At 44.6% G+C, this 22,615-nt stretch overlaps 1 protein-coding gene across 1 annotated transcript in view; it reads right to left on the reverse strand.

Annotated features, from left to right (window-relative positions):
* GAP43 (growth associated protein 43) overlaps window positions 1–22,017 on the reverse strand; it is a 55,919-nt gene extending 33,902 nt beyond the window's left edge. The window contains exon 1 of the mRNA XM_068417510.1: window positions 21,951–22,017. Coding sequence (XP_068273611.1) covers window positions 21,951–21,980 — 30 coding nt within the window. The 5' untranslated portion in view covers window positions 21,981–22,017. The remainder of the gene's footprint in view (window positions 1–21,950) is intronic.
* Window positions 22,018–22,615: the final 598 nt, after the last annotated feature.

Consider the following 22,615-nt stretch of genomic DNA (forward strand, 5'->3'; position numbering starts at 1 on the left):
ATCCCCAAAGAGCAGGAATCCATAGCAAAGGCTTCCACCTGTTTGTATAGACTCCATCTCCTCACTGGGGCAGCTGGCTTTTTCTCAGCTTCTGGTTCTGATGGGTTCAATGGGTCTTGGTGGCATGGCCTCTCCTTACCAGCCAGGACTGGCTCTGCTAGCTCCGCTTCATGCTCTGTGGGATTGCCTGACTCTGCTAACACCAGCCCCAGCTCCACTAGGACAAGGTGTCAGCCTTGCTGCTGGAGGCAGAGAATGATGGTGGTGTGACCTAGACCATCTCTCTCTATTCCTCCTATCCTGAAGTTTGTACAGCTCGTTAACAAACAGTTGCACTGAGATCTTATTGGAAGTTCAATGCCAAATGCAATGTTGGATGGTGAAAGTGGAATGTAATTCCATTGATTTCAGTGATATTTTCACTAGGGCTAATTTTTACAAGACCTCTGTGGTCTCCTGATCCAAACAACTTGCGAGAGGAGATATTATTATGTTCCAGAATGACACTGAACCTAATTGAATTAGTATTTGTAGTGTTGCAAGAGCCTCAAATGCATGGTGTTGTAGCAAGGTAAAGCATTTTGTAATATTTAAGCTGTGTTCTTATCTATTCCCTCCTGTCAGTGCAGGATGAGAACATCCTGAAAGGAGGCATAAGTGTCTGTCAGAACCTGAAAAGGTCTCCAGAGGGGACCTGTATGACACAGCTTCTTTCACCCAAGAACCTGGGCTTGACTGCCTGAGACCATGCCCGGTTTGTGTAACTTCAGTGCTTTCCAAGGTCCACACAACTGACGAATCGGGCCTGTGATTGCAGCTGTCACTCCTGAGTGGCACAAGGCTGAAGGCGTAATGTTGTGCCATACCCCTCTCCCATCCTTCAGGTAGGGTTGTCACCAGAGCACAGACGTGGCTTTGATTGGAAAGATCCTTTGGGGCCACAGGCAGCTGAACACGAGACCCAGCAGCCTCAGGGCTTAATCACTTATTCTAGAGACTGGCACTGAGCGATGGGAAATGCACATGTGGCTTTGAGCCATTTTGTTGCCTACTTTGCTCCTCTACTGTACACAGCCCTATTGAAAAGAGGGAGGGGGGAGGCAAGCCCACAGCATGTGCTTTGTGGACACTGTTAAGTTAGGGCTATAAAGACCTCCAGCCAAAAGGAACATGTTGAATAGATGTGCTAGGGAAAAAAGCCACAAGTGTTTCGATTCACCACTTATGAGGGCTAGTATATCACAGCCACATTTAAGTAGTCACCCAGAGCTTCTCCTAAGCTTCATGCTGTAGGAAAGCTGTTTGTTCTTTCCATTTTTTCACTCCCTGGCCTTCCCATCTTTAAGTTGTTATTACAAAAGGGCTTCAATAAGCTTTAAACGTTTTGGTCATAAAGTCTTCTGGCTTTTTTCCATTCTTCAGCCAGGAAGCATGGCAGCAGCCTCAAAGCACTGCGCATTCTAATGTGTTTTCTCCAGGCCCACAGTTTAGATCACTCTGTATCTGGGGCATCTGTAGCACAACCATACTGTACATCCAGGCACCCCTGGAGCCCTCCCTGTGGAGGGCTTTACTCAGCAGCCCCCCTGGCAGAGAAGTCGAGGGAAAAGGGATCCCTGGCAAGGACAAGGGGATGGCTGGGCAGGCAGGGTGCACACAAAGCTCCTTCCACTCCTTTCTGCTCTGCTGCAGGTGTGATACGGAAAGAGAGTTTTCCTCCTGAGAAGGACTTGTGAGTTTCTGGAATAGGAACCTTCTTCCCTCAGGACCCCGTGCAAAGCCAGACAGAAAGCACTGGGAAGTACGTACAGATGATCTAACACCAGAAAATGCGCAGTGTTTCCTCTCCTGTTAGCAAGGGCCAGTTCACACTGCACAGCTTTGCCACACACTGAAGAGCAAATAATTAGAAATCTCCAGGGGCCTCCAGAACCTTTCTGTGCACTGCAGCAGGGCTGATTTTCTTCATCTTCAACCCACCCTGCAAGAGCAGTGTTTTTTACCACTCTTTGGACATTTCCTCCAAAGACGATTCTCTGAGTTTCTCTGGCAGTTTATTCCTTTGGTGAACGAAAGAGTTCCTCCCAGAGTTTCAGCCAGCCCCCCTGCATCTTGCCCATGTTGAGAACAGCTTGTTTCTGCTTTCTTAGTAACACTCCTTCGTATATCAATAGCTCTCACCTCTCACACCATCCTACTTTGCTCTTCCTAGCCCTCTTAAGCCCTACTCAGAGATCTTACTTTGGTTACTGAATTCACATTTTTTCTACTGAGAAATGACTAAAATGTCTCCCCAGCTTTAATGAATAATGAAATACTATATTCACAAAAATAATAATTAGCTATATAGCTAAAAATAAATCAGTATGTGGATCAGACTCCCAAAGGCAGTAGGAGAAGCTGCAGCCATGAACACAGATAGTGCTGAAAATAGCTAAGCACTTAGGAAAAAAAAAAAAAACACAACAAAAAAAAACCAACTTAGGGGAACTTATGAATGGTCAAGAGTCCTATAGATAGATAGCAATCCACACAGATGATTGCTAAACACAGTCCTGAGTCTGACTGCTGCATTGCCTGTCAGCCCTCCCCAAATGCTGTTCAGCACATTTGGGAGTTTTCTGAGGATGGCAGGGAGTTGGGTAGCTGGAGCAGGCTAGGACAAGTCAGATGGAGTGGCAGGATGTAAAACTGGGGTTCTCCAAGAGTTTCCATCTAGGCTCCTATTGTCCTAATGGTGAGCTTCCAGATGAAGGAAGAGGTGCCCACTGTGAGAAGAGCCAAACACATGAGGATTTATGATGATGACAACCGTTATTGTTTCTACATCCTCAGGATATATCTCCCTTGTGCTGCCAGGAAAGGAAGCAATGAAACAAGCAACAGGAGTCAAGACAATGGGAATGTGCTGAACACAAGAAAGGGCATGGGTGGCACACTGGTTTACAGAGGAAAAATAATTCAGATACTATAGGAACCAGCTAGCTTTCTCCTAGCACCATCTAAAATATAGAGCCATTTCTTGGTAGAAAGACATAATTCCTGCTTCTTCAGAAAGTCACAGGACAAGGCTGATTCTTGTCAGTCCAATTTATTGATCCATTAACAACAGCAATACTAAGTCCTTCATAAGACACATCATTGGAGTTAAGCAAATTGTAAGTTTGCTCAAAAGAAGCAAAGATTATGGTATGCAAACGTCTATGTTATGTGGCCGGGTTATGTCATTAGCTGTATTCTACTTTTCAGATGAACTGGTGCCTCAGTCATGAAAATATCACAAATCATGCATATTCCATTATAGTGAATGATTATCTGTCTAAAATTTTAGCCAAGAGTGTGGCATTTTTTCTCTTTTTTTCTTTTTTTTTTCCAGTAACACTTTCTTTTTCCTTCTTCTCAGTCAAAGAGAGGAAATCATATTGTATAAATATCACAAATCGCATGTCACAAACACACACACACAATCCACCAATTTCCACAATTTTTGTAAGCTTCCTTGATTTTTCAACTTGTACTCCATCCTGGCATTTCAAAAACCCAAACTTCTTGAACTTTAATGCTTCTTCCATCTTTTTTTCTCCCCTTTGGATGGTTGATGAATTATGAAATGGGTACATCAAAATGCTTTCTGTAAAACATATTTAATTCTGAGTGGTCTTTCCACAGCCCATTGACAGGAATATGGAAGGATTTTTAATGAGATTGTAAATATTGTAAATATTGTAAATATACTGTATATTTTCAGGGTGCCTGGATCTACTTTGAAGTTTAAAGAATGACAAAATTTCCTTTTTATTTCCTGCTTGTTATTCCTTTCATATGATACAAGTATTACATCTTAACTATACATCTGTTATGATATGAAAAGAATGGAAAGAAGATGCAAAAAAGTAAAACTTAAAGTCTGCCTGAAGTCAGTTTGCACAACCAATTCACTAAATCCTGCTGAAATGAAATCAGAAATGAAGCCTAGATACGGAATATTTTCAAACAGATTAAATGCAACAAGAGTCATTTGATCCCTTCCAGAAAGAACGAGTTACGAAGGCACAAACACTTTCTGTACTCTTTCAAACCAATCACTAACTGAAGGTTTTTGGATCTGCCTAATCCTTAGTAATATCTGAGAGCACTCAGTGTAGAATTGGAGTACCTATTGGGGCTTCCAGGTAACTAACATTTTGATCTCAGTGAAAGGCAGAGGAAAAAAAGTTTCCACCTGTATTTTGCTTTGGTTGCAGAAGCAATTATTTTGAAGCCTGAAGAAAATATAACACATCCCCCCAAGACACCTGCTTTCCAGATTGTACTCTCACAGCACTTTACAAACATTCATGAATTATTAACATTTTAGTACACATTCCTATCCTTTAGCTCTAGTGGGTCAACATAAACTTGATTGAATGAAGAATTAAAGGGCCAGGTTTTAAGGAACGAATGGTGGGATCTTGACAAATGCCTACTTGCCTTAATCCTATTGAAGCCAGTGTGAATTAGGCACCAAGGCTCTTCGAAAACCCTGCCAGGCTCTTGCCTATATAAATATTATTTGTTGGGACAGTTCTGTAAATTACCTGATATCACCCTGCCACTGTTTGGAACTAGGCTTGTAAATATCTGCTGAAAGATTGCAAAGTAAAACAAAGGAGCTTAAAGAAGACTTAAAGCATTAGTAGGAAATCTAGGTGTTTGAAACTTAGGAAACTCAGGTATAAAGGGATTACACTAAAGTCTTGGCCCTATTTTTTGCAGTTGGAAAGTTAAAAGGCAGGAGGCAGAGGCTTGGCAAAGGACAACAGAGGGTCTCAGGGTTAGGGCAGCCAACAGATGGCTGTCCTACAGCACTGCCCTACCTTTGCTGCTGAACTTTGCTGTTAATACTTTTCACGGGGTTATTCCTAGAGGCATGTTCTGCATCTCTGAGTAGCTTTCATCAGACACCTTGAGTCTGATTTGGAGCAGTGCTGAGCACTCAGAGCTGCAGCTGACAGTAATGGGAGATGTTTTCAGGTATGTGCAATTGAAAATAAGAAACTACTAATAAACGTCAGGTCCTCTGTTTCTCAAATTCAACACATAAAATTAGGGAGTCCTGCTGATCAAACCCTCTCTTTGTGCCTCAGTTGTCCATCTGCAAAATTGGAGTAAAAATCCTCAGTTATCTCACATGAGTGTTGCCAAGATTCACTAAGCAACATTAGGGATGTGCTCAGAATCACAAGACAGCCCAGGAGAAAATTAATATTTCTGATTTCAGAGCAGAGTTTGAATAGTACTTATTGAGTAAAGCTGTGAGGTCACACGCTGACTTATTATGAGATAACAAAATATTGAATAACTGCTCATTAAGTGAGCACTGTCCATTCTGTGACCTGAATGTGGTAGGAATCCCTGGAAAGAAAAATAAGATGTGTTCCTGTTACTAGAAGTGTACTGAAATACATTCACAAGAGGAGACCATGATGAGGCTGCACAGGGAACTGCCTTTCCAATATTGGCTAATTTTTTAATACTTGACTTAGCAGCCTTAATAACTTTCTTATAATATAGTTTCTCTGTAGTCTTTTTCACACATATACTAGCTCAAGTTGCAGCTGAAGCCTAAATCTATTTCCACTCCTAGTAATGTGGGTTAATTCAACTTTTACCCAGATTTCACTTTCTAAAATACTATTAACTAAATCATGGGAGCTCAAACCTCTTGGCCTCATGAGCAGCCTAAAAAAAACCCTTCCAGTGTCCAAGAGGTGTCAAACCCCTACCCAATACCTTAGGCGAGGTGAGGGATTTTTCAACAAGTAGCTCCCAGGCAGAAAACAGCAATGGGTCCCTGGGGTCCCAGCACCCAGTGTGGGATGGGGTGAGGCTGGGTGCCCAGCTGATGGGTGCCCAGCTGAGTCCTGGAGATTGTAGGGAGCTGTTGGCCTCAGAAGCCCATGAGAGCTTCCTCTCACATGGAGATACTGATAAAGAAGTAGTCCTAAGATCAGCAGTGTGCTGTCAATAAGACAACATATCTCCATCACGGGAGTCATACCTCAATCGCTCGGTATCTGTCTGTGGCTTAAAAGCCACAAGTTGGCCATCCTTGAATTAGGTGAGGCAGGATTATCAGTGGAAAACGAAACATTTTTCTTAGCAAAAAATAAATTAATAGAAAGTAAGTCTTATCTGGCAATTTAATGAGTGCACAATTACTGCATCAGGGAAAAGCCCCCTAAAGATTTAATCATTTAATATGTACAAAAAGCTACTGAACGGAGAATTACTTTGTTCAAAGGATCAGTTATATCCTTGCCTAGTTTTCAGCAACTCCACAGCTACCCTGCAACATCAGAGCTGGAATAACAGAGGTGCTGCAGGGCAGAAGCACAGGGTGTTGATAAAAGTGGAGCAAAGGAATGACAGAAACCCTGTTCAGCATTTTCCTGTGCTCTGTATAACTGAGTGCGATTTCACTGCCACTGGCAGCAAACTGACCTCCTGCTTACACCACAGTACTTGAAACTTGTGGTTTTTAAAAATGGTGCCCATCTCCAATTCTGATTAGCTTCTCCAGGCGTTTCTGTGCTGCTCAGAGTTTTCACAAACAAATTTCTAAACAGCAGAATTGCTCTGTATGGTACCCCTCAGAGGTACTCAGCACACTCCGTCGTCTGCTGCGCCTGGCAGCAGGAAAAGCTTAGAGGCAAGTACCCAAGAGAGAAGTTGAAAAATTACAGGTTGGGGATATCAGCATCGACGATACCATATCGTATGAAGCTGAGATGCAATGAATCATATGTGAAAGACGGAACTGAAAGGGGCTGGATATAAGGAGGCAGAGCAATGAGGAGCACAGCTTGCTCTCTGCAGGGACAGGTCAGAACCACAGAAGGGAACGAGAAGAATGCAAGCCCTGTCAGTGGGACCACTCAATACACTTCGCAAGACGGGAAGGCTGACCTTAGCTTGGTAAGGCCCCTTCAGCTCTGGAGCAGGTGCTTACAAGTTATCTGCTGTGTCAGTGCTTCTCCTTCTATGGGGAGAAGAAGCCAATGGAGCCACGCAATTGTAGATGCTTCCAACAAAATTATCTCCTGACCTAGTCCAGTGCCTTTTCTGCGTCCCACTTAATTTCTGTGCTGTGGCAGTGTACACTTCTTCTGTGACAAAGACAGAAGCAGGGGTTGCCTCAGGGGCAGGCTGAAACCCCAACTGATTTGGGAGCAGTAGGGACTACAAAATCCCCACCACCTCACAAATGCTTACACAAGACCTACATTTCCACTACCTTCTTGGCCAACATGCATCATGTTTGGCCCAGAGAGACAACCACACATTCACTTTGCAACAAGGTCTCTTTCTTCCCTACACTGACAGCCTCTCCACTTCCATTCTTAACTGGCAGAGGGACAGTGTCCTTCCTCCAGACCTGCCAACAGGACCTTCTCTTTTGGCCACCTACACTGGCTCCATAAAGTATCTGTCTGGATCACTCTGCCTTGACCATCAACTCTGCATCAGTCCTGACAGCCAGATGTTTAACTCCAGAGGAGCAGGAGGAGGGTCTCTTAAGCTGCCATGGAGAGAAATCTCAGCAGAAGGTCCTCAAAAAAGGAGATGAGGTATCCTCATAAGGCATAGGCTTCAAGCCATAACCAGTGATTAGATTTGGTGGGTTTACAGTATCATGTCATGCTGGCATGTCTCAGGACAACAGACATAGGAACAACTCTTCTTCCATGCTTACGGAGTGCTGATGAATTGCTTTTTTCCCCAAGACTTCTGAATTTCTGTACTGGGATTTCTGTATTTCCAATTCAGTCTCTGCTAAGAAGAACTCTCCCTTAAGCATGTTAGGCTGCTTTGTGCCCCCATGGGAGAAGTAAACTTTCTTCTGGAGATAATTCATGGACACAGAGGCCTAGGAGGCAACATAGCAGTTCATCAGCAGCCAGCACATGTAGGAACGGTGGGAAAAATTCCCACCTGTGCCTGGCCAGAAAATTGTGTCCCATCTTATGCACCAGAGATTTGAGGAAGTCAATACAGTCATTCATAGACTCCACAATAACAACAGCTTGTTCAGACTAGGGAGAAACCCCAGGCAGGCTCTCATTAATAAAAGGGTATGACCATATATGACTGAGGTTCTTGCCTCTTCTCAGGCTCCCCATTAAGCCCAGTTTGAAGGCTCTGACCTCTTTCTTAACCCCATCCTGATCTGGAGCTTATGTTCCAGACAGACTGCTTCTCCTGGTGCGAGCACAGCCTCCCCACCTGGAGATCCTCCAGGGCAGCAACCGAGAGCCTGAACCTTATGAGAACAGCACGAAGGTCGGGACATATGACCTGTAATACCACAGACCTGCTTCCTTCCTCAAGTCTCCAGTTCAGCCCTTCCTCAGGAGATCCTCCCATGGAGTCCTGTAGGCAGATACACACCCCACTCCCACAGACACAAATATAAAGCAACTGGCAAATAAAGCAAACAAATGATTTGCATTACTCAAGGTATTTCTTCCAGGTGAGGAGAAGGGAGGGGAAGAAGACAGGAACAAACCCATACTTTTTCTGTTGTTTCTAGATTAATTCATGCAAACCATGTGAATACTAGTTTAAAAGTTATTGGTTGTATACAGAGAAAACAGGCAGAATTACTTCAGCAGATAATTCCACTTCTGTGCCTCAGTTTCCTCACACACAAAGGGAATAATAACAAGAATGTTCCGGGCTTGATTTGTTAAGGATCTAAGCTGACATCTTCTGACACCCGTGAAAGGTGTAGTACTAGTTTCAGTGATAACACATTTGGCCCATTTTTGCCCAATTCTTTTGCAACCCATTGTTCACAGGCACAAGTACAAAGTAGCATGACTCATGTATTACATAAAAAGCCTGTCTTACAAGCATCTTTCTGGGCACAGGGTAAAGGCTGAAGCAGTAAATGTAAAATGGAGACTGTCTCTGAAGCCTCGCTTTGACTCCCTTGTGCATATGCCTTATAATAGTCTTTTTCATATCTTCTTTTTTTTCTTGCAAGTCTCCCCCACCTCAGCTACTACAAAGGACAGACAGAGCTCACTGAGTGGACAGCGATTTGGTATTTTCCTGTTATCCTAATTTCAGGCATGGCAAAGTGCCTTATTTGCCACACATCATTCAAACCCATCACTGAATACAGAATTCTAATTTCCTCGTGGTCCTTTTCTGTGGTGCAATTTTGCTGTAATATCTCAGTGCTTCACGAGCCTTAATGGATGTTCTCCCAGGGAGGTAGGTGGGTTTGTTATCTCTATTTTACAGACAGTGAAATCAGACACAAAGAGGCTAAGGTCAAAATGGCCAGAGCACTCACTAGTTTTGGGTCCCTAATTTGCGATGCCTTGGATTAGCATTTCCTCAGCTCTGTGCATGGTGAGAGCAGAACTCCATACAATTCTGGCCCTGCACTTCTACAAGTCAGACCCCAGGTGTCTCAGATTGAAAACCCAGAAAATGGGAACACACCAATTAGTGGCCACCCATGGAAAACCTCAATTATGTCGCTTTTTCATAACACATAGGAACTCGTGGCAAAAGGCAGGAAAAAGCCTAATTCTTCAGGGCAGCATTCAATTCAGCCAAAACATTCTCCTGATTTTGAACAGCCCCTTGCCCAATTCAATACATAACCTTCATCACTGGCAGTAAATGAAACAGGAGACCTATAGAAAGCACCTTCATTTATGGCAAAACTCATTCGGTCCCTAAGTATATTCCATTCTGTGCACTGAATGAGACAGGGATCCTATTGAAAAAAATATATACCAGTATTCGATCTTATAATTAAGGACCACATCGTTATGCCTATACGTGAGAGAAGACAAATTAAAGATGGATAGGCAACCCTTTTAATTAATTACGTATATTCTAAGTATTTGACTTTGAAAACTCAATGTATGCTTAACAAAAGTGTTTAATCTCTCATTTTAAAAATGTAAACTAAAAAGGAAGAAAATCGGAAATTCCATCATTTGAAATCATAATGGCATTCTCTTTCCTGATATTATAAAGGTGCAACTGCTGCTTATTAAATTGTTTGAAAACTCTTTACACTTCCAAAGCTTTATTCCTCTGATCTCAACAGATACAGCCAAATAACAAATTAAAAAAACACAGTGTCTCTTTGAAGACCCCTACCAAGCAAATTCTTATCCAAACCGGGAAAGCTCAGCAAAATTTGATGTAGTTGAAAGGATTGTCTTTGACTATTACAGTTTATCTCATCCGCCAAAAGTTGGGTAATCCCGACTATAGGCAGGGTGTCTTGTTCTCCCTCTTGTGTTGTGTAAAGGCTTTGGAACAACCGAAGAAAGGATATCTTCCCGAGGGTTGTATGGACTCAGCACATGATAACAGAAGATACCACAGGTCAGCTCTAGTTCTTCTATATTCTCATGCAGCAGTAGCTCTTCTGCTGCATAAGAATATATCCAGTGAAGGTGAATATTATATCTCAGCGTGTTTTATTCAGTATTCCCAGCAACCGCTGGGACACATCATAATGGGAGCAGAGGGGATTAAGCACTGAAGGTGGGTGCTAGTAGGGGTACAGCACTCCAGTTGGGAATTTCTGAGTGACTGCCATATAAATGCTTTGAGACAATTCATGTCAGACAGGTAGAAGAAGCCACCAACTGATAAATCCCTTGTAATAATTCTCTCCTGAGGATGATGAAAAGAGAACCTCAGTGTGGAGTTCCAGCAGATGTCTGGTTCAGAAGACGGACGTTGGAGCTAAGTCTAGGAAGAAGGTCAGGTACCTTGCAGAAATCATAGTCTTAAATCCACTAGAAAATATGGGGAGAACTAAGCACCTCAGTATCACAATACACCAAAGAGATGCCCTTTGAACCTGTGACATCTAAACTGTCTGGGTTTAGGCATCTTGCTCTGGTTATCAGGGAGATACCTGTTCTGGTTTCCAAGCCCTGAACCCCCGCCCAGAAAGAGACAACTACAGTCCTCTCTGACAGCATGCAGTAGATAGGTATTTATCTAGAGACTAGCTTCCCTAAATTATGGCAGATGTTCATTCAACTCTCTACTGTACCTGAAAAGATCTCAAATGCTACCTTCCTCCTACAGAAGACTGTTTAGAGTAAGCTGCTCCTGCTTAAGCTCTTAGGCTTTTTTTCATGGAGGAATTAAATAAGCATGAGGCCAGAGAAAGAGGGAGTACAGAAGTAAACATAGCTTTATAACCTACTAGTGAAGCACTGTTCTGCAAGAAGAAAATTGGGTCCAGTTCCTGCTTCAGTGAATATTTGATACTAATCATACAAAATAGCATTGAGAGAGCACAAGAGACCATTTCGTCCATCCTCCAGTCCAGAAGTACCTCCTACAGCCCTTCAGTGACTGGAGCTGCGATAGTTTTCTCAGACAATCTATTCCAGTCCATCACAATCCTTTTGGACTCTTCCTAAAGTCTAGTCTGAATCACCCTGATGGCCCATTAAAGACCATTACTCCTTGTTTTATCCACCCTGGACAGGAAGAACATATTTTTCCCATTTTCTTGCACTTGCCAGACTAGCATCCTGACCCCTCTCAGCATTATTCCTTTTAGGTTAAACCACCTAATTATTTCAGTCTTTCCTCACAGATTATATTTCCCTCGACCTCCAGCAGTTCTCACTATCCCAGTCTGCACTCTCTCACTGGACCACACTTCCTTAGAGTGCAGTACAAGACTAAGGCATGACATCTCAGCTGAGACTTACACGCGCTGAGCAGAGCTGAAGGCTTATTAGATGTGTCCTACAGCCTACGCTCCCATTTGCACAACCTGGTAAGATGATGTTTTCCTTTTTGACAATAGAATGATTTTCTAGACTAACATTGAACTTGTGGTCCTCTAGAGACCCTTTCTCCCCTCCTGAAGGATAACTAGCTCCCATGGACAGCTGGCTGCAATTTATTAATCATTCCCATGGAGAGCACTTTACATTTGCTCTGATGCTGTTCAAACCAGGTCCTTGGTTTGACAAGCTTGTCTTGAATTCCAGTAATTTCCACCAGCCTATACCTGGTTCATGCCATGTACAGAATTTGAAAAACATTTCCTCTAGACAGTCATCCAGGTTGAAATTAAAATATAAAGTACAATGTATTTAATGAAAACATGAAGCACTAACAGGCCACAGCTCCAGCTTGTGGCAACATGCTCAATAGAGTCTTCTGTTTCAACAGGAAATCAGTGAGAATTGCTCATTGAGTAGGATTATCTACACCAGCTCTGCATCCCTGATGTAATGTTTTCCTTTGGACCATGTTTCTTTGCTTCACTTATGATAAAAGCCTGTGAAATAATGTCAAAATCCTTACAAATGACAAGGTATGACAACTACTTCCCCTGTATCCACAAAGCTTGTTATAGAAGAAAGCTGAATTAGTTTGACATGATCTATTCTTGACAGATCTGTGCTGGCTCCTAATCATCTCCTTTATTTGATTATTTCCACCATTTTTTTTTTCCAGGCATGAAGTTAAACTGAGTAGTCTGTAATTTTTTACCTTCTCCTCATTCTTTTTCAGCCTTCCGACACCTCATTCAGCCTCCATGAGTCTTCAAAGCTCACAGTTCAGAGACTGCTTCCATCAGCTTTGTAAATAAGCTAGGATGGTTTGAAACAACTACCTTACACCAGTACATCCTGACTTGTTCTGCCCTTTTCCTAGATCCTGATCTTCCTCCTTTGCAGCTGCTATTAATTCTTTTAGCCATCAACTTTCAGTTGACCATGTTACTGGAGACACGCAAAATGGGTGTAAAATGCTTGGGCCTTATTGACAATGTATGACGTAAAGCTTTAACCAAAGCTCTTCCCTCCCCTCTGTAAGTATCACAAACACTGAGGTGGAGAGTCAGGATGATATTCTTTCACTCTCTTGCTCTGGCCCAATTAATATTTTATTTGTCTGTGCAAAATAGATCAGCTTCTCCACGAAACGCTGGTCCCAGTATATTCTGTAGTCTAATAGCACATTCTCCTGGGAGGTGGGGGTACAGATCTACTCAGGCAGAGATGGTATATTCACCACATCTCTGGATAAATACTTTAATCAAAGTGTTTCTGGATAACAGGAAGGTAGTACATACTCTTCCTCTTGGGTGCATTCTGTGTGGACACTTGACCTGTGTGCTTTGACAAACTTACCTGTTCTGGCTGTGCAAGGAAAGCAACTGGAAGAATACTTGGTTTGTAGATCCCAGGGTAGCTTAGCTGTTAAGTAGGTATTGAGCTGATTATTGCTTATAAAACTAAGGATCGTCTAGGCATGCCAGTAAGCAGCCTCTAAATGTTTAGGGGACTTTACAGGTGTAAGTGTAATTATCTTAGGGCTTTAGGCACCTCCACAGTTAGAAAGGAAGGAAGGTCTAAAGTTCTACAGTCTATGACAGACACCTCTAAGAAGGCAGTTCAATTTACAACATCATCAATCCCTTACTTCTCAGTTCAGAACAATGGTAAAATACTGTGATTCATTTCAGACTCCTCTTGTCAGCCACACCCTAATTAAAAAGTAATTAAATTCTACAAGATAAGGCATTGTCTTATGGTATCTCTGCCTGTGGAATCATATGACTCAAAGGAAGAAAACGAAGAACATAAGGAAGAATTAACTGAACTTTAAAGGAAGATTTGCTAAAAGTTCCTATAAGCCATTGGGGCTCATTTTTTCACTAACTTGTCAATTCTTCTGTCTTCCATAGAGTCCTGTACAATGGCATCATAATGGAGGGTTCTTTTTGCTGCATATTTAGTTTTACCATATAAGAGGGACCTTCAGGTATTGAGTCACATATTAACTTTGCTAACTATCCTCTGGAAGTTATTCAACTTCTGTTTACTTCATGGAGGTTTCAGTTAGCTTCAGTTCTTCAGTTATTTTGGGGGGAAGATCTTTTTTCCTTGCTCCATTCGTCCTTTAATCTCTTCTAGCTGGTATTCTGACTGGAATTTAGGATACAAAGGAAAGGCCATTTGCCAGATCCTGTGCTTTAGGTGGGACTGGTTGCATCCTTATCATGCTTTTGACTGCAATTTTAACAGTCAGCATTAAACATCAATTTTCTGTTGTGGGTATCTGTCCTCAAAACTCTCTGTATGGCTTGAAGTTCCTTTGGGTCTTCCACTGGAAATGCAAACAGCAGGAAGGGTTAAACCCACTGTTTTTCATCTTTGATCAGGCAAAGTCTCCATTCTGACAGATTCCAACTCAGCCTGTGCAATCCAGGTCTTTGCAAACCGCCAGTCTGACTACTCCAACGTAACAAGCTAAGAATTAAAATCTTGACCCTAAGAAACGTGTCCCCAGTTCTGAGAAACACAAGTGCCATTTCAGTGCAGCTCTTCTATCTACAGTGAAGTGTCGCTGCTGAGGATAAACTTTTGGTCCAGCTTCTAAAAGCCCCTTTGCCTCAGTTCCCCATCATCCCAGTTCCCCGTTGCTCCAGTACCGCCTCGCAGCAGCACCACACTTCTCAGGCACAGTCGAGCAGGTGATGCCCTCCTCACATTTTCTCAGCAGGTGATTTCCAGCAGTGGATTTCACTCTTACATGAAACCAAATGTCTGCAAATTTTACTGTCAGCAAATCAGCAAGTGATACTTGTTTCTTTATGTCTACCCTTCCAAACCTAGATGATTTTTGTTAAATTATTTATAAATCCACCACTGAATACCTCAGTTCTAAAGCTGTGGGCAGACAGAAGAAGGAATGATACAAGGAGAACAAAGATCAGTTCAAAACCATTGTGGTTTACATCCTTCTGGTTTCAATTTGAACTAATATAAATGACTGACATCTTGTGCAGAAGAGGAAAGCACGTTACCATGCTGCCCCAACCTGCCCACCCTTGAGTACTTAACATTGCAGATTTATAAGGTCATTGGATACTATTAATAAAATAAATGGATTAGACTCCATTCAATAGTCTAATGAACTGGATGCCAATTGATAATAGTCTTAACAATTATAAGAGTAATCGAAACTGTAAATTATTCTGGACATCACCAATTATTAGAAATCAACACAAATCATAAAAAACCTAAGGTTCCTGAGACCACAGTTTCACTCCTAGGCAATTATGAGAACAGTGGAATAAAACTAACTTCAGAGCTAGGTTCAGATCCAAACACACTCCCCGGCACCCCTACATTTTAGGGGCATTCAAACCAAGTGAGTAGGATTCTTTTAAAGCCTACTAGCTTTGCTAATTACCAGCCCTTACAGAAAGGTGTCTCCTACAGAGAGAATGTTTAAATGTTGTGAGATGTCCTGGCTTTCTATAAATAGAGATATACTGTGATTATGGCTGGAATTAATTCAAGAAACTTCAGAATTAAGATGAGTAATGAATGGGACTGACATTTATTGGTTATAGTTTAAAAGAATATAAGTATATCCTGGCTTCCCTTTCAAGGCATCGAAGCCAACCAACCCTGGTGGGAGGAAGGCAGGCTCAGGACATCCTCTCTTGGGCCAACATGACATCTGGAGCACAGCCTGCCACCCAACAGTCGCATTAGTAGCCAAGGGACAAGCCCAGAAGAAGTATGAACCCTCAACAAAGCAGGAATGGTGATACTAGTTTGTACTGCATGCATTGCTCCTATGGCAGCCATACCCCTCCCCAGCCACCTGCTGGGGCATGGGCAACCTTCTACCTGTGCTCACAGTGATGTGATAGGTGAGGATGCACCACTTTGCTGTCTCTGCCCAAGTGGAGAACTGGGGAAGCTGCAAAAGCAACTGGAAGCACAAAGGAAGAACCCATGCAGTTTTCCCTCCTACCAGCTTCCCTTCTAATACCAGTGCCAGGAAGGGTGAAGGGAATAAGACCCTGGTGGTTGTGGCTGATGGTGCCAGCTGGAGTCCCCAAGAAGCACAGCCTACTGGAGGGCTGGTACCCAGCTGGAGGAGAAAAGCAGCAGCAGGAGGACTGCATGGTCAAGGGAGCAGGAAGAAGGCAAGGAGCAGAACAGATGGGGAGAGGAGACAAAATGATAACAGGCGGAGACAGCAGGATCAGTGTAACTCCAAAAGCACAAATTCCTTTTGTTATATTAAAAAAAAAAATCACTATTTTCATTACACTATTCCTCCACCCCATACACATACAGTAGGTTGCTACAGGCTGGATCATTATGATGGTAGGGGAAGAGCTAGTACACTGGTGAATAGCAGGGAGAAAACTAAGTTGTAGCCCTACTCTCAGGCTCTGGCCCATAGTAATAAAGCCTGGGTCTAGGAAGAAAATCAATGGTTTGTGTTAAAGGAACTCAAGTGGCTTATAAACATCCCAGCACTGCAGGAGTGACAGAGGACGGATAAAGCAATGCTTTGCCTGTCTAAAGCACCTCTCACCTGAGGGCATCTGAATTCTTTTTTTTTCCACACACTAATTATTTAGTTTCCAAATTAAAGAAGCATCTTGCAGAGATGGCGATGACAGGCAGAGAAACTGTGCTTAGATCAAGTCAGAAAGCAGGTTAATAGCACTGCGAGGAAGAGAAACCAGCTCTCCCGAAACCAATTCCTATATACTAACTACTGGCCTGTGGTGCTTGCAACCATGAAAAGCCATGGAGTTTTACATACACGCTCAGCAGGTGATAGAGAGAACCCTAAGGAAATATAAACACCTTCTCCACATGAGGCCATCAGAGCTCTGAGGTTGCATGTCACCTCCTGGCGTGCTCAGGAGGATCTTGGAATTATAGATGAAATGAACGTGGATGGATTCTAGACTTTGACTTTGGACTTCAGATGTTGAAAGGTGTTTTATCCCAGATACCTGCTCTGGTATTCCCACAGCAAGGTATTCTGGTATGTCCACCAGCAAGGCACGTGCATCTTCCACTGGGCCTTTCTGGATGACCGACCTCCTTACCAGCCCAGCATTCCCCTGTGTAGAGCTACTGGGCTACGGTTGTCGCCTTACAGCTGGACACTGGGCCTTCAAAACTCAGATGCAACCAGGTATGGACTGCTGCCAGATCTGTCCCTGAGACTTGTCAGACTCACAGCAAACAGGAATTGCACAGTGACTTCCAAAGGGCATCAACACAGAGAGCTGCCCTCAAAAGGTTTCCCATCCTCAGTTGTCTTTAGCCTGGCACTGTCATCAGAGCTATCGTCCATTCTTAAACCCAAATGAAGCCTTCCTTGTGTAGGGAGGAAGCCCAAAGCAACAGAAGAGAGGCAAGTCATTTATGTGCAGGAGAAGGGGACCACAGGAGAGTTGTACAGAAGGAAGGATGCATGAGCCAGCAATGCATGGACTGGGCAAATGGTAGCCACTAATGCACCACCAGCCTACTGGGAGCATGCACAGGTCTCAGGTTATATGTACTTGGTGCTTTTTGCTTCATACTACCTCAGCCGAACGCAGAGGCAACCTTCAGGCTATGCCTGCTGTTTTACCTGTTAATATGCCAAGAAGGCCTTGCAACTTGGCAGCTGCCATCAGTGGGGAATTCCTGCTCTCTGGGAAATGGGGAGAGGGAAATATAATGTCTGTGCAGGGTGGCTACTAGATCTTGGGATGGCATGAGAGGATCCATGATAGGTGGCCTGAAATGAGATCAGACTTGAGGTGAAACCTCTTTGCACTTTCTCCTTCTAGTCAGTCAAAGCCACATGACTGGAGGAAGGGTCCCTCTCACCCCTCATCCCCAAGTGACATCCACCCTCTCAGCATGGCATGGGCAGAGTCTGGAGCTACAGCCCAATTTCTTATCCTGAGGCAGGAGCAGCTCTGAGATCATTCAGACACCCTCAGCATTGGGCCAGGACAAGCCCTCAGACAATACATGTCGGTTCCTCAGGCTACACGTGTGTACCCAGCCTGGCACAGGCAGATACAAGACTGAACACAGCCCTCTTAGCAGGGATGCCTCTACATACTGGTGGGTACTGCCTGACTGGTTTTGGGTGGGACTCCCATTCAGGAGCAAGTGGCAATAGGCAATTTGGATCAACACACTGATTTCTTTCCCACTAAGCATCACCGCTGCCCTTCTCCCCCTGGAAACTCTGCCTGCAATTAGTTCCCTAGGAAGGGGCTTCTCTGTGCCATTAAGAACAGTTACATTATGTGATCTAGGAGAAATCAATGTCTCTAATAGTCAGCAAAGGCAGCGGAGGAGGACGGGGTGATGGGAGGGGTGTTTCTCTGGAGACACCCTTCTCGGGAGAAATCCCAGGGGTATCGCCCCAGGAAGAGAAATAGTAAGGGCCTGGGGTAATTAAACTTCCATGCAGCAATTGTTTACTGGAAGAAGCACAGAAACCACTCGGTGTCTCAGAAAGGCAGAGGCAGTGGCTAGACTCTCCCCAGGTGCAGATGAAGTGCCTCTGCCCTCAAGTCAATGGTCTGTGGTGATTTACTCCATGCTGGCAAGTGGAGGGAGGAGGGGCGTGGATGGACACCTTGCCTTTAAAACACCCCTTTCCCTCTCTCCACGTTGGTGTTTAAAGGCAAGACCATGCCTTGCGAGTTTTGAAGCATCTAGATCATGTGGCATAATTATTATTCTAAATGAGGTCCGAGACATTTTAATATCCCAAGGCAAGAAAACCTTAACTCTACATGCATCTCCCTCTCTCTCTTTTTCTCCATTTCCTCCTTCCTGCACACCTCTGCAGTTCCTGGAATGACAAGACACCTCACCGCCTGGCTGTAATTGCTCGAACAGTTCCCTAATGCTTTCTCCTTCTCCAATTGCATTAAACTGCATCTTTAGAGGTACAGCCCTGTTTATTCATGCTGCTCGTGTGGAAGGGGAAAGAAATGCAGACTGCCTCTTCCCCCCTCCCTCCTTTGATTTGATGGGTGTGGCAGGTTTAAACCTTTGCAGCCGCTGGCTCTCCAGCACTGGAGTGAGGAGGAGAGGACAGAACAGGAGGGAAGCCGTCGGATGTGGCTGGTGATGAATGAGACTCATCTCACCCACAAGTGGGAAACCTGCTCGCGGGTTATTGTTTAATCACTCACGCAATCCAGTACTGAGCACATACCCCCATAACGTCCATCTGTTCTAGTACACGGCGCATGCAACACTTGCATTTCTAGCCACCTATCTAACCATCCAGCTCTGCGTGTTACTGACGGCATCTCGCGCTGGCAGTAAGGGTTAAGTTCAATTTTTCAGAAATTTCTTGACCCAGCCTTTCGGTTATGCCACCTTTTAGCCGAATATTTTGTGGGCACAGACTCAGAGCTGCCATCAACTGCAGGCAGACATGACAACACCAAGCTAGCTACATCTCTCATGGGTGGGCACAGTCAGTCAGATACTTCAATCTTCACATTGGCATCGCACCCACAAGAAAGAATAATCTGCAAGGTACAAGTGTGTGAACATATTTGTCTTTGAGGGGTGGGAGGACAGACACATACAGGCACACCTAGACACAAACGTGAAGAGGTTTCTTCCACTCCCAAGCCTGTAATTTCAACATTCTGCTCTTTAGCTGCCAGAAAGGCGGGACACCAGGGGCTTCCCCTGAAAAATAATTTGAGGACAGCTGTCTTTATTTTGGGAAGGAAACTGCTGCCTGTGCTGAAGAACCCATTCAATCTTTTTCTCTCTGTCAAAGGTCTGGGTGGGGACAGAGGAAGATCACAAGCTGAAAACCAAGGTCTTTTTCTTCTCCAAATTAAAGCTTCCTCTGGTGTATCACCAGCTTTGCTGAGCGAACTGCTATATTGCCAGTTTGGCAATTGTGGTGTGTATTCAGGTACAGGAGCAGCAGCTGGGCTCTGAGCCCAGGAACATCCACCCAATATGCACGGGCAGGCACACTCAGGTTGTACGGCTGCAGAAGGATCAGAAAGCATGTGCGAACGAGTGCCTGCGTGCTTGTGCATATATGTGTAGTACAGATGCGAGCGACCGGAGAGGGGAGATGTGTGCCGCACATGCACGCGCAAAGGGGTGTGTACCATGCGGTGGATTAATGTACAGAGTGGGAAGAGAGGACTGTGTGGGATCAAGATACCTGCATGCCATGCATTTCTGAATATGTCAGAAACAAAATGACAAGATTCAACCCATAGAGATGTAAAGAACAGATATATCAGAATATTATTCAGGAGCTGAAATGCCCAACCTGTGACGGGCAAAATTATCCCCCTCCCCCAACAGCTCTCCTCTGACTCCAAAACATCCCAGAGATACCTACTTTATTTTAAAATTTGCTGTTCACCTCCGCCCACCACTCTGTCACTCTGCCTCCCTGTCTGCCTTTCTTCTCCTCTGCTGTTTTCATCCCATATTTGCCAGCTGAACGTGCTCTGCTGGCTGGCTGCAACGTGTCCCCCTCCCCAGCCATCACCACCTCCACCCAGATTTTAGTGAACGTATCATTAATTGCAAAGCATTTGAAAAACCTGCATGGGGAAAAACACAGGATGACGCAGGGTCTCTTTCTCTCGTTCACCTGCCCCTCCCCATTATTCTACAAAATTGCTCCTTCGTTTGATAAGACACATATCTCCATTCAGAAACACACCTTAACCTGGATTTTCTTTCAACACTGTGCTGTTCTACAGTAACTGGAGTTACTCGCATCGGTGTGTTGGGCTATTGCTCCAGAATACTGCAGTGCTATATTGTAACACATACATATATAAATGTGTGCATATATAAATAAAGTAACCAGGATGGTGCTGTACCTAAGACTGAGTCGAGTTTTGCGCTCAGAACAAGGACCAAAGCTCTTTGTCGCTACCTACAAATCCGTAATTCGGGGAAGTTTCCAAAATGCCTTACAAAGATATCTGGGACCAGTTCCTGCCTCAAAGTTCCAAGTGCATAAATCCAGCATCCTCCTGAGGAAGTCCAAAAGGTTCAGCCAAAACAGGCTCTCTTTATTAGGTGCAGGTTTGGGCTTTCACACGAAATCAAAGGGGGAAGGGTGAGGGGCAGAATGACCAAAGTAGCTTTTTATTCAATTTCATTATCATTTCGTACATAAAAAATTTGGCATTGAAAAATAGCCACCACCCAAACCCTCTTATCATCCTGATTCCCTGACATGAAAAGCCAGGTGGTACCAGTAAGGAGAGCGAACTGGTTTCCAACAGGTTCACACTGTGAGATTCTCTATCCCACCCGAGTTCAGAGCTAACAGAGGCGTGGTCCTCTGTCTCTTTACCAGCTGGTGCACAGTTGTCTAACTGGTTGTACTTTGAAGGGTATTGCAAAGAGGGTGACTCTCCCCCTCCCCTGGCTAACGCTTTTGTTATTAATTAATTGCATTTTTCACTATAGCATAGGTTGACAAAAAAGCTTCAGGTTAATTCTTGCTCAGATTGTTGTAACACAAAAAAATGAATGCACCTGTCCTCCGAGCCACCTCACAGCACATGCACATAAAGCATCTCCCATTCATCGGAGCCAGGAGCAATAGAGAGCGTTCTGACCAAGGATCAAGGCTCACTGGGCAGCCTTTCTTTTTTGGCATAAGATGAAGCATTGCTTCCTTTATCTCCAAGGTAGAACCAGATCTCATCACGTTTCCTGCCAGCCGCACCCCGCCCCCCCCCATCCACACCCTCAGAACCACAGACAGAAAATCCGAGGCAATACATCTGTCCACTATTAAAAAATACTAATAAGAATAGAGGAGAGATTCTGGTAGCTCCCCAAATGTGGACGTAGGCCACCCCCCTTCCCCACATCACCAGCCCTGGAAAGGCAAAACAGTCATGTTGAAGGGTGTGAAAAGAGCCTTCAGTCGCAAGATGCTAAAGAATAGCAGAAGAGATGTCTGCTGAAAGCAGCCGAAATTTCCTCCCCCCTACCCCAGCCCCTCACACACTCCGGCAGACACGCACCCCACGGACACCCAGCAGCCTGGGAGATTTCTTAACTGAAAGAAATAGAAAAAATCTTCAGCTCTACCTGTTTTGTTCTTCTCATACAGCACAGCATGATCGTATTGTCCCCTTCCTTCCTTCTTCTTCCTTCCTTCTCCTCTCTCCTTTTCCTCTTCTCTCTCTTATCTCTCCCCCCCACCCTCTCCACTCCCTCCCTCCCTCCCTCTCTCCCTCTCTCTCGCTCTCACTCACACATACACACACACGCACACACACCAGGGCAGTTAGCAGCGGCTGTAAGGTCCACAGCTAGTGCTCATCACACATGCACACGCTGCCTCTCCCTGCCTCCCTCCCTACCCTGCCCAGAATTGTTCACCAGCTCTCCCTGACTCGTCACCTCCCCACCCCACCCCCACCCCAGCAGCCACCCCCCCCCCCCCCCAAGTCCCTTGCCAGCCTCATGAATAATTAAAATCTCCAATCTGGACCCAATTACCCAACGACTTTCCCACTGTACAGAGGCGACAGGGGAGAGGGGACACTGCAGGCTGCGGAGGGGGTGGGAGGGGTGGGGTGGGGTGTGTCTGGGCTCGGAGGGGGCCCGGGCGGGTGGGGAGCCCCCAGCCCTGCTCCCACCGAAGCAGCCGGAGCCCCCGGCACCCGGCCACGGCCAGGAGTGGGGTTGATGCGTGAAGAAAGCGTGGGGTGGGGTGGGCACGGAGAGGAGAAGAGGGAGCGGGGTTATTG

Source organism: Nyctibius grandis, chromosome 23 (genome assembly GCF_013368605.1).
Source record: "Nyctibius grandis isolate bNycGra1 chromosome 23, bNycGra1.pri, whole genome shotgun sequence".
Taxonomy (NCBI): domain Eukaryota; kingdom Metazoa; phylum Chordata; class Aves; order Nyctibiiformes; family Nyctibiidae; genus Nyctibius; species Nyctibius grandis.